We start from the raw sequence: 17061 nt of genomic DNA, 5'->3' as shown, positions 1-17061 counted from the left end.
AAGGCTAGAAGTTAAGGAAAGTTTTTTTTCTGGACTCCGAGAGAGTGGGAAGTGGTGTGTCACGCGGATAGGTACTGGGACCACTTATAATTCATAGAAATGATGAATCATTTATTCAAACATTAGAGAAACACTGGCAAAACACACAGATTATACCAAATTACAAATTCACGAGCAAAATGTGAGGTGATTCATTTTTGTGGGAATAATAATTCATTAGAAGGTGAGAAATAAAATGAGGTGGAGAAGTGCTGAGATTTGGGAACATTGAATTGTATAGCACAGGAATGGGGGCTTCAGCCCACAATATTGTGCAGAACATGATGGCAAATTAAACTAATCCGTTCTGCTTTCCTTTGGTCCATACCCTTCCATTCCTTGCATATTCATGTGCTTATCTACAAGTCCATTAAATGCCCTTATTATATCTGGAACCACCACCACCCCTGGCAATGTGTTTTACCGACCTCCCACTCACTGTGTAAAAACTTACATCTCCTTTGAACTTTCTCTCTCATCTTAAGTGTATGCCCCTAGTATTAAACGTTTCAACTCTGGGAAAAACAATTCTGACCTATCTATGTATCTCACAATTTTATAGACTTCTGTCAAGCCTCTCCTCAGCCTCTGCTACTCCAGAGAAAACAACCCAAGTTTTTCTAGCCTCTCCTTATAGTTTATACCCTGAAATCCAGGCAGCATCCTGGTAAATGTCTTCTGCACCTTTTCCAAAGCTTCCACATCTTTTCTGTAATGTGGCAACCAGAATTGAATGCAATACTCTAAGTGTGACCTCACTAAAGTCTTATAAAACTGCAACATGACATCCTGATTCTTGTACTCAATTCCCTAACCATGGGCATTTCCGATATCAGAATTTGTTGCGCATGAGAGAGTGTGGTGGTGAGTTGCCTTCTTGAACTGTAGTTCATGTGGTAAAGGGAGAAGATCCAGGATTTTTATCCAGTGATAGTTTAAGTCAGGATGATGTGTAACTTTGCGGAGAACTTGCATATGTTGTCTGTTGCCTTTGTTCTCCGAGCTGATGGAGGTCTTCAATTTGGAAGGTGCTGTCAAAGGGACATTAGTGAGCTCCTGCAGTACATGTTATTATGGCATATGTGCTACTAACATTGGAGGGAATGAATATTTAAGCTGGTGGATAGGTTGCCAATAACGTGAGCTGCTCCTGGATGTCTCCTGTGGTCTTCAGTGATGTGAAATTGGTTTCATCCAGGCAAGTGGGGAATATTTCATCATCCTCTTGACTTGTGCCTTGTAGATGTTAGGAAGATTTTGGAGAGACTTAAATTAGTTCTTGCAGAGTTTCCAGTCTCTGACCTGCTTTTGTAGCCTTGATATTTAAGCAGATTTGGACATTGTTGCTGTCAGCTTACACATAAACAATTAAGTATCGACAATCCAACTTACATGGGGATGCTGATAGTCATATACGTTGACTAAAAACAGTCCTTATGTAGATCCTTTTCTACTTTAAACAAGTGCAAATACTCTGGTAATGACAGAACAAGTTAAGAAGTATTCTAGAACTGATCCACTGTATCCAAAGTAATGAACATGGTACTTTGTGGTAAGATCACAGGAACAACCCCAGAACTGAAGCCCCATGTCACATCGAAGCTAGAACTATCTGTACAAGCAGGAGGTCTCTTATAGGAAATGAGGGTTATCATTGCACCACAGCTAAGGAAATGCGTGTTAAATCAACTGTACAAAGGTCACTGTAACATTGTCAGAATAAAGGAGGATGCCAAAATTTATTTTTGGTCGCCAGGGCTTGACTCCAGAATTGAAAAGGCACAACTATAATAGAAACTCTTGCACAACCTGTACAGTGTTATTGGAATGGCCGTGGCAAAGAATCCATATGCTAGATAGTTTGAAGGACGGTTGTTTTTCATAGGGGTATACACACATACAACATGGCCTGAACTTGACATCATAAAGACAACATCTTCAGCGAAAAACCATTGAAAGATTACAGGAGATCTTTGCAAGGTTTGAATATCTGGAATAACTTGTGATATAAACTGTGGACCATTATCACTTACGAGGTTACGAATTGTCTAAAATCCCAAATTACTTAGCAGAGAAGTTCGTTCAGACAGTTAAATATTTTATAAAGGTAACTTGAGAACAAAGATCACTACACAAAAGATTCAGCCAATTTTTGTTTGCCTTCTGGAAGACCGCCTACTCAACAACTCAAAGTTCTCCAACATTGTTCATGATAAAGTAATTTGATTTGCTGAAACCATCCATGACAAAGGACGTTGTTGACAGGAAACTACAGAATCAGGTTTTCCAATGGGAGAATAAGGGCAAACGCTGCATTTTCCAAACAGGTCTAGAAATGTTGGCAAGGAATTACACCACTGATGAGAAGTGGCTACCAGTCATCAATGTAGCACAGACTGGATTGGTCTTCTACACCATAAAGATGAGACAATGTAGTATGGAGAAGGCATGCAGATAAACTCTTGGCAACCATAATGAATGTGTCAGAGACAACATTACTTGAAGATCCACAAATAACCATACCAAGAGATTTGAATATACCCGAGGACAGAACATTAACTGAAGCATCTGCGGGAGACCTTGGTGGAGAACACAATGACATTGTTCAGAGATTCACATGTTCACTTGTCTCAGGAAAGGATTACAACCGATAATGTTCCTAGTACAGCTAAAACACCAAATGTTAAAACCAATGAGAAAAATAAACAAACATCTGAGGGGTGCACCAACAGCCACTCAGGAATTGACATCCTCTGGAATATCTTACCTGCTGACTATTGTATATATGATTATAAATATTGTGAATGCTTTCATTGCAGGAAACTCTGATGTAAAGAGCAAGGGATGTTGTGTATTTGGTCCGTATAGTGGACTATCACTTTTGAGAGTCCGATCACATAACATTACAATGACATCATCAGTCATTGTGGACAGGAAAGTCTAACCTTGCTGCCTGCAGAGTAATCACCTCCCTACTAAAGCTCCTGCTTTTGTAGAAGACATCAGCTTCTTGAAATGCAACAGTCAACTCCCCAATTTTGCTTCGTGAAATGAGGTGACCTTTGCAGTACTGGGCCATGTGATTTATCCTGTGTTTAGACTTGCTAGTAAATAGATTTAAGTGGATTGCTAAACTGCTTCAGAATACAATTAAAAATCAACCACATTAGGAGTCAAAATTAGGCCAGAATAGGTAGGAGTGGGAGATTTCTGTCTTCACAACAGTGAATGAGATGGAATTTTATGGCAACTTAGTAGTTTTATGGTTTAATTGAGCTGTTGTTGTGGTGGGAATTTAACTTGTACCTTTGGGACATTAGTAGTAATCCAGGTAACTGAATTATAGTAACACTAGCAATATGCTTTTGCTGCCACTGACTTGTGCATATGAAGAACAGCAAATTTAGAAACATGCAATGATGGAAGACTTTTTAAAAATTGTGCAATGTAATGAAACCATTTAAAACCCAGCTTTCCATAAGGATAATTATATTTTAAAACACTTTTAAAAAGTGTATGTGCACATTAAAAACAATTTTTCTGCTTTGCTTAAAATTCCTTTTTGAATAAGTATATTGAATGGATGGTTCTTCATAATGTCTCTGTGCTAAAACTAATGAGTTGGGCTACATTTGGATACAGGTACTGAGTTGGGTATAAAAATGAGGGTATTTGAATATTGCATAATTTCATGTGTAACATTTGTATCCCTGTCTCCCACTCTTTTAACCTGGTCTTTATTTTGCTGATGTAATTGGGACATAAAACAATGTGAGTGCATTCAAAATTTGGTGAAGCCATCTGATCCAAACTGGACAATATTGCAAATTAACTTGAGAAACAGACCATCTCACAATTTAATGCACTCCTTTCAACTTGCAGCTCTCTATTATCACACAGTTAAGATTGCAGACCTCTCAATGCTGCTTTGCATTCAATGCATTTCTCCAGCACATTTACTTTTGTGCTGCAATTATAGTGAAGGGTAAAGGTTTATCTTTGGTTAAAGTATCATAAGAATAATTGAAGAAAAGACACTGTTTATAATTTGTGAACTGTATGTTATTTTTGTTTAAAACCAGATTTGCTAAATACTTTGTAAATTTGAATGGAATAGAAGTAAGAACATTGTTCAAGACGTATGGAATACGATTTGAGGTTGAAGTTTTTGGACAGGTGAGTGTAAGTTTTATTATTTTCTTTTAATTGCTTTGCATAACAACTTTAGAATAAAAATATTCAGTTAACTAATCAGAGTTCTTGATCTTGAAATATAGAACAATTGATTCATAGGAGTAGATTTTCAAAGTGGCCTGAAACAAAAATGTAACTATATTTGTAGATCCTAGACAAGTGGTCTAGCTTCCTTGCCTATATTTCTACTTGGGTAAAAACAAGGACTGCAAATGCTGGAAACCAGTCTAGATTATAGTGGTGCTGGAAAAGCACAGCAGATCAGGCAGCATCCGAGGAGCAGGAAAATCGACGTTTCGGGCAAAAGCCCTTCATCAGGAATACATCTATTTAAAATATATTTCTACTTATGTGAAACAAGTAACTTTGACAATCGCACAATAATCTAACTGGAATGTGCACAGCAGCTGACTGATCTTCTAATATCTTATGTGCTCATAATCTGTATCCTCAATGCTATTTATTTATAATTTTTAAGATAACCTTTTTCAAACTTCACATTACAACTCTGGCAGCAGACAGTTGTAGTATCTGATGCCAGTATTAAATACAAAGTTAAAAAATCACAACACCAGGTTATAGTCCAACAGGTTTAATTGGAAGACTGTTGGACTATAACCTGGTGTTGTGTGATTTTTAACTTTGTACACCCCATGTACACCCCAGTCCAACACCGGTATCTCCAAATCATGAGTATTATCTCCAGTCATGCTTTTTGTGAAATTTATAACACAGAAGTAATAAGTAAACTGGCACCTTATGAACTGGCACTCAATAAACAGGCAAAAATTATATACCTCAAATACTGGAAATTTACTTTATTGTCATAATCTCAATGTCTGAGTAGTCACTTGAGGGTGCAAGTGAGAAAGTTCTCTACCAGTATGCTTTATTTAAGGTGTAGTTGCATTATTCTATAAATAGTCTAACCATGATGTGTATACCCCGCATTATTTTTCTATGATTCAAGTGTGTTTTTATATTGATTATGTGGACCACTTGATCAATCAGCATACTCCCGGATGCATAGGTACTAGTTAATAAAGTTTGCTGTAACACTCCTACGTTGCACTTGTAAGCTTTGTGGTTTGCTATGATTTTTACACTGAACCTAAAGCATTTTAGAACACTCTTGTATTGGTTTTTATTTATCCCAGTTGCAAAATAATGGTCTTTCTAACTTTAAAAATGATAGTTTTCTTTCCCCCCAGCAGTTGTCTCCATTCATAATATAAGGAGAATGGTAAATTTCATTGTTTTTTCTTGAGCATCTGTGCATTTGGATGTACATGTGGAAGTAGTTCCTACTACCCCCCCCCCCCCCAAATAGCAGTGAGAGCAGTCAGTATAAATTTAACACTCCCCACTACCATTATTACTTGTATTAGTTATTGTTGTGGTCCAGTTGTATAACTGAAAAGTGCAGGTAAAAGTGTAGCCAATCATTTGCAAATGGTATATGAATATTGTTTTGTAATGGCTTCTTTTAGTTCTTATAGAGGTTCAGTTAATAATGAAGTCAGGACTGATGAGTCATAAGATTTTACTTACCCTATACTATTGCTCGCCCTCTTCAAGAAGCTATCAGTAAAAGGACTTTTGGTAGCTTAACAACTAATAAATGCTCCCCATTCATTCCTGCTGCACCATTCTGATTCATCTGTGCAACTACAACTGTAAGTTCGTCAGTTGTAAAACTATCAGGAAATCAAGAATATGAACCTACAACAAGCAACAGAGTTTGATTTTTGATTAAAGGAGTAATGGCTAAAATGATTCAGGAGTTTCAATGAGTGATGAAAGCTGGTGGGGATGTATGGACAATAATGCTTGCATGAACTTGGAAAAATATGATCTAAAGTGAAATGCTTGGAAGAGAGACTGAACAGCTATTTTCATTATAAGGTGCACTTTACTGCAGGATACATAAGTTAGAAGTTATTACTGGAGCAAAAACTGTTGGTAAAAAGAAATCAACAGGCAACTAATGCCTTCCCAAGTTCCTGGATAATTTTAAAAGATTGCAAAACTTGAATATTTTCCTTTTGTTTGCTGAAAACTAGTAATGAATATGTGCTTCTAACAAGCATAAAGTGAGTCACATCAAATGCTTGATTGATTATCTTAAATTATTTGTTTGTGTAGCTATTAGCACACTCTCAAGATCATTCACAAATACTGTGCAGTGGTGGAATCATATCTAACAGTAACATGGCAATACCGTAGCTGGAGTTGATTTGTGAACCAGTTTGCACCTTGTTCTAAGTGATTGTTTGAAATTTGACATTGTTGCGTTTGTCTTGATGTATGCAACATGAAAATTTCAATGTTTTATTAATAGTCAAATATTTGTTATGAAAGGGAGGTTGACTCTGTCTGGTAACCAAAATCAAAACACCCAGGGAGTGGCACCTCACCTCATAATTTGTTAAGAGGTGGGACAAGTGGTATAACCTACCCTGTCACCCCGAATCCGTTATAAATGAATGGCTAAATGAAAGAAATTCCTGATATTCACTTTGAGTAACAAGTCACAATTGATTTATTTAACTCTAATAGTAAACAAATTAACAGAATTACTAACAGCCCAGACAATTCCTGCCTAACTACTACCTAGCCCCCAACTGAACTAAATTCTTTTGGTATGCTGTTTCAATAACATAGGTCCCACTTATTCAAGTAATAAGAAAACAATAAATTAAAACCGGGTCTCTCAAACTTCACACAGAATGGGTCTTCTCCGATGATCTGCTTTCTGAAACGCCTCTTTCCATTGAATTCTTATGACAGTATGGTTCTCTCTGAATTCTGCTGTCTGGGATAGTAGCTATAAGTGCCGTGGTATATTTTATAGATAGATGGTGCTTTTTTAGAGAGCATGGAGATTTCTTGTGAGAGTCTGGTATTTATTTCTAATTGGCATGTTTGCTGTCTCTTCAGATGGCAGTTGGCTCACTCCAACATTTTTTAAAAACCCTTTATACATATCTCCATAGCACATCAAATTCATAATAATATGATATGGTTTAAAGTTGTCAATACCATCAGATTTAAATTCAGTTGGCTTTCAGTATCCAGGGCCTAGTTTAATTAATTGGCTAAATTCAAACTAGTGGCCAAAACATCAAAACAAACCTAAGGTATCCAGTGACACAGCTAATTGATATGTTTCAATTTTAGAACTGTCTGTGCATCTACACCTGCTTGTATACACACCTTTACACCTCCAAGCTTTGTCTCTTAAAGGGTCCACGCATTTTTCTCCACCGTCATTAATACCAACACAATCTAACTTCCTAATTTCTAATTCTTAAGTGCTCTACACAACTTCATGACATAGTGTATTTGCAAACTAGGAAATAACTAAAGCTGAATTATTGTATTTGTTGTGTTTGAATCTGATGGTTTTAACATACTTTTTTTTCCCTCAAATTGTGCTATGATTAATAGCCTATAACAATGTACATTTTTTTGGGGGATTTTTTTTCTATATTAAGGTTACCAATGTGCTTCACTGGTAAAACAGACAAAAATGAATAGTAGGAGATACTCCAGTAGTAATCTTCAGTTGTAAATGATGCTTTTAAACAGGAACTTAAAGTAAGAGGATATACTGAAGAGATAAATTGATCTGAGCAAAATCAACAACTAGTAATGATTGATGGGATGCTGTACAGAGGATGGAAAATATAGGAGTGGGGGAAGGGGAGAATTGAGAGGCTGGGCCAGTTAGAAAAATAGGCAAAAGTGTGGACTGCCAGAGTTTAGATCAGAGTGGTGCTGGAAAAGCATAGCAGCTCAGGTAGCATCTGAGGAGCAGGAAAATCGATTCTGATGAAGGGCTTTAGCTCGAAACATTGATTTTCCTGCTCCTTGAATGCTGCCTGACCTGCTGTGCTTTTCCAGTTAGAAAAATTCACAGGATCAAGATCAAAACCCAATATTGGAGAAATTGGGGCAGCTAGACGTCAATTTAATGAAACAAAGATGGATGAGTGGGATACTTGATATAAGGTTTAGTTGAGCTCATATTTTGGGAGAGAAGATGGGAGGCTGATCAGGAGAGCTTTAGAAGATACAACGCTGGATGTAATAGATATAGACACGAGTAAGGTAGGCAATATAACAAGTGAAATTAGCTGTCCAGTATAGTTCAGCTTGAGACTGATAGTCTGAAGGCATAGGCTCAGCTGAGGCACAAGACAAGAAATGCATTTGAATTTAGAGAATAGTAGATTCTGGGATTTTTAAAAAATAAGGCATTTCTTAATTACTCACATATCTTATGATAACTCCTTGCTTACTAGAAATTACCTTCCAGGAATTATGACTACCAGGTTTCAGTTTCTGCTTTTGATATTGTTTGGAGTAGCTGAGAAGCATCTCTGCTCCGCTCTCCTGTTTCTGGAAAAGAACCTTTTGATTGTGGTTCAATGAGGTACCTGGAATCCTGCTCTCACATGAGAAGCCAAAGTTTTTCAATATTTCCTGAATGAGTTTGAAAACCATCTCCAGTGACAATTGTATGTCTGCAGCAGTATGTGTCTTTGTGCACCAGAACATCCAACCTGACAGTTATCTGTATATCTCAAACCCTATCCTTTTTGCCTTTTTATTGGCCAAAAATGTTGTTTTTGACTTTACAAAGACAAATCTGTTTTACTCTTCTTTATGCGTGTGTTAGATGTTTGCATTTTTGACTAATTCACAGCTCATGAAAATATAAATGTTTAACTGTTTAAAAAATTAACCAGTTTTGTTTATTTTTAATAAATGCAAAATATTGATTTAGAATAAAAATAAAACTTACTTTGAAAATAAGCCTGAAGTCTAAGGAAACCGTACCAGAGAGCAAAAGAAAACGGACTCTAGGGACAGTTCTGATGAAGAAAGATCTAAGTCCAATCTAAGATTGAGTGGGAAGCTGCTTAAATACACACAAACCATCCCAAACATTGATAAAAGTGACATAAAAATATTTTTCATTTCTTTTGTAAAGATAGCCAAACAAATGATATCATCATGAGATTTATGCTTTTCTTTGAGGAAGCTTCTATAGTTTGAGGTAGCACTGTTGGAAATGGGCATTAAAGGTAGAGACTACATATGAAGCATTTAGAGAAATAATTCTCATGGAAGAATTAAAATTTCAGCTCCTAAATTAGTAAGAACTCCGAGCTAGAAGACTGCAAAGGCAAGGCAGGTATCTGAGGTCGCTGATCGTTGACCCAGTCCACAAATTCAAACTCTTTCTCTATCATCACCTTACCACTCCAAAATCAAAGGAGGATGGAAAATGGCTAGTGAAAGGAAGGAACGTTGCTAGGGAAGAAGGAAGAACTCACATGGATCTCATTCTTCCTTTCTCATTCTTCAGGAAGAAAGGAAGGTTCTGAGAGTGGAAGTGATGTCTACAGGCCAAAGTTATTTGTCACAAGCTGCCACACTTTCAGACAGATTGTTGAAGTTTCAGGGTAAATCCATGGGATTTGTTGGGTGCATAAGGTTAATTTCATTGAAATGTACATGATTGCAAGGGGACTTGAAAGGGTACAAACTAAGAGGGTTGTTTCCACTGGCTGATTGACTCATATCCTGAGACAGTGCCCTCAATTATTTACCATTGAGCTGAGAAGAAATTTCTTCAAGGGTTGTGAATCTTTTGGATTCTCCATATCTAAGGGGATTCTCTATGCTCCACTTTATTAAGGCTGGAACGGATAATTAGAATTGGAACCCAAGATCCACCGACTACATACTGGATGGTAAAATTGGTTTGGAGGGCTGTATGGAAAGAACGTAGTTCAGACTGAGCTCCGAGTACATAGTCTTAGATTAGATTAGGCTTAGATTACTTAGAGTGTGAAAACAGGCCTTTCGGCCCAACAAGTCCACATCAACCCTCCAAAGAGCAACCCACCCAGACCCATTCCCCTACATTTACCCCTTCACCTAACACTACGGGCAATTTAGCATGGCCAATTCACCTAAGCTGCACATCTTGATTAAATTGTCCTTCTGACTGCAGCTATGAGGCTAAGAACAGACACTGATTTGAATGCAGGGGAGCTAAACAAGATACTTGAGGGCTAGAGAATAAAGTAACTCATTATTCTTCAAATGAAGAAGGTAAACTTGCAGTTTTACTAAGAATGTAAGAGCCACCTAAACTCTTTCTTTAATTAAAGGCCTCACATTTCCACTAGAAGGTGCAAACAAATGGACTCAAACCAGTTAGACACATTACTACTAATATCATATAGGGTTACTATGGTAACTTCTGAAATTTTCAACTTTTTACATCAATCCTACAAAAAGACCAATTGTCAATACATAACATGAACTACCAAAAAAGGAATACAGCAAAAGAGGAAAGTATCTCTGGATATCAAAAAATGACAAAGCTTCACTCACAGTTGCAGAACAGTGATTTTGGAGTTCCTTTTACATTTACAAGTTTCTTGCACATGTTACAAATTGAGGACAGAAGGTTTACAATGTAAGCATGTCAGTTTTTCTAACATAAATGTACACTGCTTTAACAATATTATGTTTTGCACAGGCTGGAAAATTTGATATTATCCCAACAATGATAAATATCGGATCTGGGTTGGCATTATTAGGAATGGTAAGTTATTTTATGTAACAAAAACGATGGCTATACAATAAATATTCTGAACAATATAAGCCACATTTTATATTTCCTTTAGAGCAAAGAGGTTAGAGGATCTTTACTTTCCAAGTACCTACAGGTCGGGTTCTTGCTTTGTAAGTTGACAGTAGCCATGTTTCAAAGTGGTAGCACTATTCTTTTCAGATTGTTTCTGTCTCCAAGAAATATGACATGTTGTGTTTGGAAGCAGAGAAATTCAATTAACAAGGGAAGCAAACTCTGTCAATTGAGGTCAAAAATAACACTTCTGATCCATCTCAGTAGGATCTAAACTCTTTGTAGCAATCAGATCATGTTTTGAAAATAATTAAATATTTCACCCTTTGCTAATGTCTATGGTCAACTATTAGATGAAGCTGAATGTCAAGTCTATATTCTCAAAATGCTAGCATGTACATTGTTGCAGAAGAGATAAATGTGGAGTCCTGAATACTTTAAGACTATTCTCTGGCACTCAAAAGATGGTACCCAAATACAAATTACACTTAGGAATTTTCTCCTATTCAGTTAATAATTATTCTGACCATAATTGTAAACAGTCAACAAAAGGAGAAACAGAAGATCCCAAGAATTGGGATTGTTGTAGACCCAAACGACCCTTGTGTGTGTTTTACCAACCAGTATGATGGTAGTGGATCGTGGGCTTCAATTCTGATCATTCTGCTGAAGCTTTAATAAAGTAAACAAGGGAGCATCCAGAATCGTTGAACATGGAGAATCCAAAATATTCACATTCGTTTAAAGAAGTTTCCTGTCTTCTCAATCCTAAACAATTGACTCTTATCCTGAGATTGTGCCCTCAGTCAGCCAGTGGAAATAACCCTCTTAATCTCTACCCATTTAAGTCCTCTCAGAATTATGTACATTTGAATTCTAATATACTCGAGAGAATTTAGGTTGAATTTACAGATTTTCATCAGACTACTCTTTTATTTCAGTGACAAATCTTGTGAACTTTTTCTGTATTTCTTCCAATGCAACTATATTTTTCTTAAAAATGGACACCAAAACTACACACTTTCAGGTGTGGTCTCAAAGCTCTGTCCAATTTTAGCAAACTATCTTACTCTTAAATGCTAGTTCCCTTTCAATAAAGGCTAGTATGCCACTTGCCTTCCTAATTGCTTTACCTGGATGCTAGTTTTGTACTTTGCAAACAAGAAAGTCCCTTTTAAGCATCAATATTTGCATATTTAATACCTTTAAAACTTCTTTCAATTCTTATGACCAAAGTGCACTCTTTCATTGGGTGAGAACATCACCAGGAAGATCAGCGTTTGCTGTCTATTCTTAATTGCCTTTTTAAACTGAGAGGATTGCTGGACCATTTGAGTGCAGTCAAGAGAAACCATTACTGCTAATCTGGAGTCACATGTAGACCACTATTGGATAAGGATGGCAGATTTCCTTCTCCTAAATGAGTTTTTAGAACAATTGATGATAGAAACCTTGGAGCATGGAAGTGAAACAGACTTTCAATTCCACATTGAATTTAAAATACTCTAGCTGCTATGGTCGGATTTGAAACCATGTCCCCACAGCATTAGCCTGGGACTAATGCTGTGAATTGACATTACCACTACATTACCTTATTTAATGAATCGATTAGTTATTAAATTTATTCAGCAAGTAATAAAAAGTCTCCTAACTTGGAGACCAATGAATAAAATACAAGTTACTAGAAGCTGAAAAGGTATCCATCTACCTGGACCCCTATTCCAATAATGCCAAGTTCTACAAGGGGCTCTCTGAAATATCGACCTTCTTCCTCAACTGAGGATTCCCTCACCAAAGACAAACTTGTCATAATAAAACTGGCACAAAACAGCTGATGGTAGGACCCTCAGTCACGTTTGACCCCTCTCCCATACTTTGGCCCTCATCCCTTCTCTCCCACAACAAGCGATAGGGTTCCCCAATCCCCTCATCACTCCACTAGCAACCACATCCAAAGGATCATAACCCAGCCTCAGACACAATCCCCTCCCTTGTCAGCCTTCCACAAAGACCATTCCGTCTGGGATATCTTGGTCCACTCCTCCTTCACTCCCAAAACCACTTCAGACCCCCACAACATCTTCCCATGCAATTGCTGAAGGTGTAACACTTGCTTGTTTACTTCCTCCCTCCTCACTATCCAAAGCCCCAGACACACTTTCCAGGTGAAGCAGCAATTTACCTGAACTTCACTCAAATCTACTCTACTGCTTACAATGTGGTTTCTATGTTGGGGAGACAAAACACAGATTGGATGTCAACTTTGCAGAACATCGACATTCTGTCTGTAAATATTAGCCTGTGCTTCCTCTTGCTTACCACTTTAACACTTCATTATGTTTCCTGGTGAACATCTGTCTCAGGCTTGCTGCGGTGCTCCAGCAAAGCTCAACATCTTTTTTTTCCACTTGGGGACCGTGCGACCTTCAGGACCCAGTGTCAAGTTCAATAATTTTAGGGCCTGAGCACATTCTTCTAAGTCCTTACTTCAACTGCCAGACAACAGGACTTGTCATCACACGGGCTGCCACCAAAACCAACCCATTAATAGCCACTAATAGTCCCCATTAGCAACTATTGATTCTCTTAGAGTCATAGAGATGTACAGCATGGAAACAGACTCTTCGATCCAACTCGTCCATGTCAACCAGACATCCCAAACTAATCTAGTCCCATTAGCCAGCACTTGGCCCATATCCCTCTAAACCTTTCCTATTCAAATACCCATTCAGGTGCCTTTTAAATGTTGCAATTGTACCAGCCTCCACCACCCTCTGCATGAAAAAGTTGCCTCTTGGGTCCCTTTTATCTTTCCCCTCTCACCCTCAACTTATGCCCTCTGGTTCTGGACTCCCCGACCCCAGGGAAAAGACCTTGTCTACTTATCCTATCCGTGCCCCTCATGATTTTATAAACCTCTATAATGCTCCAGGGAAAACCGCCCCAGCCTATTCAGCCTCTCCTGATTGCTCAAATCCTGCAAACCTGGCAAAATCCTTTTAAATCTTTTCTGAACCCTTTCAGGTTTCACAACATCCTTCTAATAGGAAGGAGACTAGAATTGCATGCAATATTTCAAAAGTGGCTTAACCGACGTCTTGTACAGCTGTAACACAACCCCCCCAACTCCTATACTCAATGCTCTGAGATCACTCCTGCCAGGAACATGAAAACAAGAGCATGCCATTTAATCCCTTCACCACATTCTGCCACTTAATGTAAACACAACTGATCAACAGGCGAACTCCAAAACAATAACATTTACTCATAATCTGTTATCTACCAATGACAGTTCAAAAACGATCCATTAAGGAAACATTTCTCTTTGTGGAAAACAGTTCCAAGCTTTTAACGCTGTTTGCATATAGAGGAGTTTCCTAATTTTACTTATGTAAGGTCTGGCTCAAAATTTTTAGGACAGCACCCATTAATCTTAGATTCTCCAACCTGTGGATATATTTTATATTTATCTATTCACTCCCTTTAATATCTCTAAACTTCAAACAAAACACTTCTTATTCTCCTAAATTACGGGGAACATAACCTTCGTTTGTAGAATTGCTCCTGACAGTGGTATCTGGTGTTCAAGTCTGTTTTGTAAATCATTGCTGCACACCATCCAGGGCCAAAATATCCTTCCTGAGGTGCTCACAGTTACTCTCTCTCCTTCATAAAACTGAAATATGGCCTCTGCACTTCATATCCTTTAAATCAATCCACGTAGATTCTGCATTCATCTTGTTGCTATTTACATACTACTTACTGTTATTGTCTTATCTTTAATTTGTATTGCCCTCCACCCCCACATTTAGTTGCCAAACCACCAGTCAATGTAACTAAATTTCAGTCATCCTTGTACATCAGATTCATCACCACACAAACTCTCAATTACATTTTGGTATAACCGCTCAGTTACGATATTAATGAGTCCTTGCTGTTATCTCTCTGGGCTTCATGTCCACCTATTGGTTACTTCTGCCCCCATCCATCTTCAGCATATATACCAACCTATACATGACAACAATCAATTGTGAAGAAGGGTCACTGGACCCGAAATGGTAACTTTGCTTTCCCTCCACAGACACTTTGCGGTTTGCTGAATTTTTCTGGTAATTTCTATTTTTGTTTCTGATTTCCAGCATCCACAGGTCTTTGGTTTCTTTTATGGAAAAGAGTACATCTGTACATATCACTAATATACTAAATCTCAACTTGGCATTGGTTAGTCATCATACTTGTGCCTCAACTCACTCTATGCTTCCATTATTCTGTATGATAGCACAACCTGTTTGTTCAATGTTTGTATTTAATGTGCTTTCTTTCTCGTATAAGCCAATATTGACTTAATTACTTAAATTTTAGACTAATGAACTGCATTGATAAATACTTTTTTTTATATATAACTAAAATCTTTCCTTTAGGCAACAATCTTGTGTGATATTATTGTCCTGTACTTCTTAAAGAAAAGCAAATATTATAAAGAAAAGAAGTACAAGTATGTTGAAGACTATGAATTGGTAAGGCAACAATAATATTGCTCATTGTGCTAGCTGATGCGATGTTTTTCCATCCTCATGCAGTCTCTTTTTAGCTCTCATTAATTAGCAATAAAATATTATTTTTGTCATAATCAATTCAAATTATTTATCAATTCAAAATAATTAGCATTGGCAACCTGCTGAAATGATTTTACTTTGTCTAATTAAACAGAAAATACACCACAATCAATTGTTTTCTTGCTGTAAAATATAAAACTATAACACTAAGGAATACAAACATTTGAATATTACTGCAGAAAACAAAGAGAACGATTATTACTTGATACACTATTTAATAAAAATTCTTTAATTTGTACTGAAAAAAAGTCACATTTTAAGCAAAATCTGAGTCAGACACATGATGGAGAATTATTGGGAAAGTATAATATTCCTGAATTACAGTAGTAAGATTACATTATTATGTTAAAATCTAATAATGCCTCTATTTCATGTTAAAAGGGGATTGAATCAGAAGATTAAAGGAGCCATACAGAATTCTGGAAACAAACTGACTTCTATCCTGTGAACTTGAAGTCAAAAGACTGGTTTTCTACCTTGGTACTTGGCTATCAGGTCCACTTTAAAGCTGTAAATAAATATTATTGAGTTTTATCTAAAGAGTTTGATCAACAACTTGAAAGGAGACTGAATTGTTCTAAAAATGATTAAAGACTAAACCTGTTGAATGTGACTTAGTTTTGTTATGATTATTGATATAATGTGGAATAACATGAACTGTCAAAGTACGAGTTTTAATTGCTGACACCCTCAAAGTAACGTTGGATATTAGGGATGGAGTGGTACTGTGGTAGCACCAAAGAAATTTAAATAGGTCAGGAGGAGGAGAGCAGATGAGTAGAGGAATGGGAAAGTGAAAAACTTGGAGATCAGTCCATGGAGTGCTCTCAGGTATCTTCTCTCCAAAGCTGCTCTGGCCTTGCTCCAACTGTTATTTTAATGCAGCCAATTGCATTCAAACAGCAAATGTTAAAATCTGTGGTTCCATACCTCATTTAAACTAACTATTTACGTTGAGAGTATGCTGGATACTCTTTCCTTATACAACCTTTTCAAAACTCTGAAGCTAATGGGTCTGATTTTGCTTTCCAATACAGTAAACCTTTTTTCCCTAATTAAATTCTTCGTCTACACAAAACTCTACCTGTGTTTAAATCAACATTAAAATTCCATTATTGTTCAGATTGCTATTTATTTATAATCCTACAGATGTTGAAATTTTCACAGTCTCCAAGGGGAAACTTTTCCAGTTTCGGATTGGATACCAGGTGTACAATTAGAACCATAGAATGGTTACAGCACTAAAAGAGGTAATTTAGTCCATGCTGGCTGGACAACAGAAAAGTTTGATGGAGGTAACTATGGAGGGTCAAAAAAGTAAGTATTGTGAGGAAGTATTGTAAAAGCATGCAGATAAGCTAGGAATACCAGTAATCCTCTCAAGCAGTTTGTCAGATACCCAGTTTAATATAAATCTAGGCACAATTTCTGCTTATTAGGCTCCCATTTAGTTATATTCATGGTGTGGAACATGAGAAGACTGTAAGGTGTCATATTTACTAAACTAATTGACACACCTCAGCAAGATTTTGTTTCATAATT

General features: G+C 37.0%; 1 protein-coding gene across 4 annotated transcripts in view; it reads left to right on the top strand.

The window, feature by feature from the left end:
* Positions 1-16132, top strand: part of LOC140487984 (P2X purinoceptor 4-like) — a 52872-nt gene extending 36740 nt beyond the window's left edge. The window contains exons 9-12 of one of the 4 annotated variants that reach the window (XM_072587486.1): positions 4122-4215; positions 10796-10861; positions 15325-15420; positions 15901-16132. In XM_072587486.1, the coding sequence (XP_072443587.1) occupies positions 4122-4215; positions 10796-10861; positions 15325-15420; positions 15901-15921 (277 nt within the window). In that variant the 3' untranslated portion in view covers positions 15922-16132. Of the gene's footprint in view, positions 1-4121; positions 4216-10795; positions 10862-15042; positions 15242-15324; positions 15421-15900 lie in introns of those variants that run through there. The other 3 variants (XM_072587488.1, XM_072587489.1, XM_072587487.1) reach the window with 3 other exon arrangements.
* The last annotated feature ends 929 nt before the right edge of the window (positions 16133-17061 follow it).

The sequence above is a fragment of the Chiloscyllium punctatum genome, chromosome 17 (genome assembly GCF_047496795.1).
Source record: "Chiloscyllium punctatum isolate Juve2018m chromosome 17, sChiPun1.3, whole genome shotgun sequence".
Lineage (NCBI taxonomy): Eukaryota > Metazoa > Chordata > Chondrichthyes > Orectolobiformes > Hemiscylliidae > Chiloscyllium > Chiloscyllium punctatum.
The sequence above is the reverse complement of the archived record's forward strand: the minus strand, read 5'-3'. Positions and strand labels throughout refer to the sequence as shown.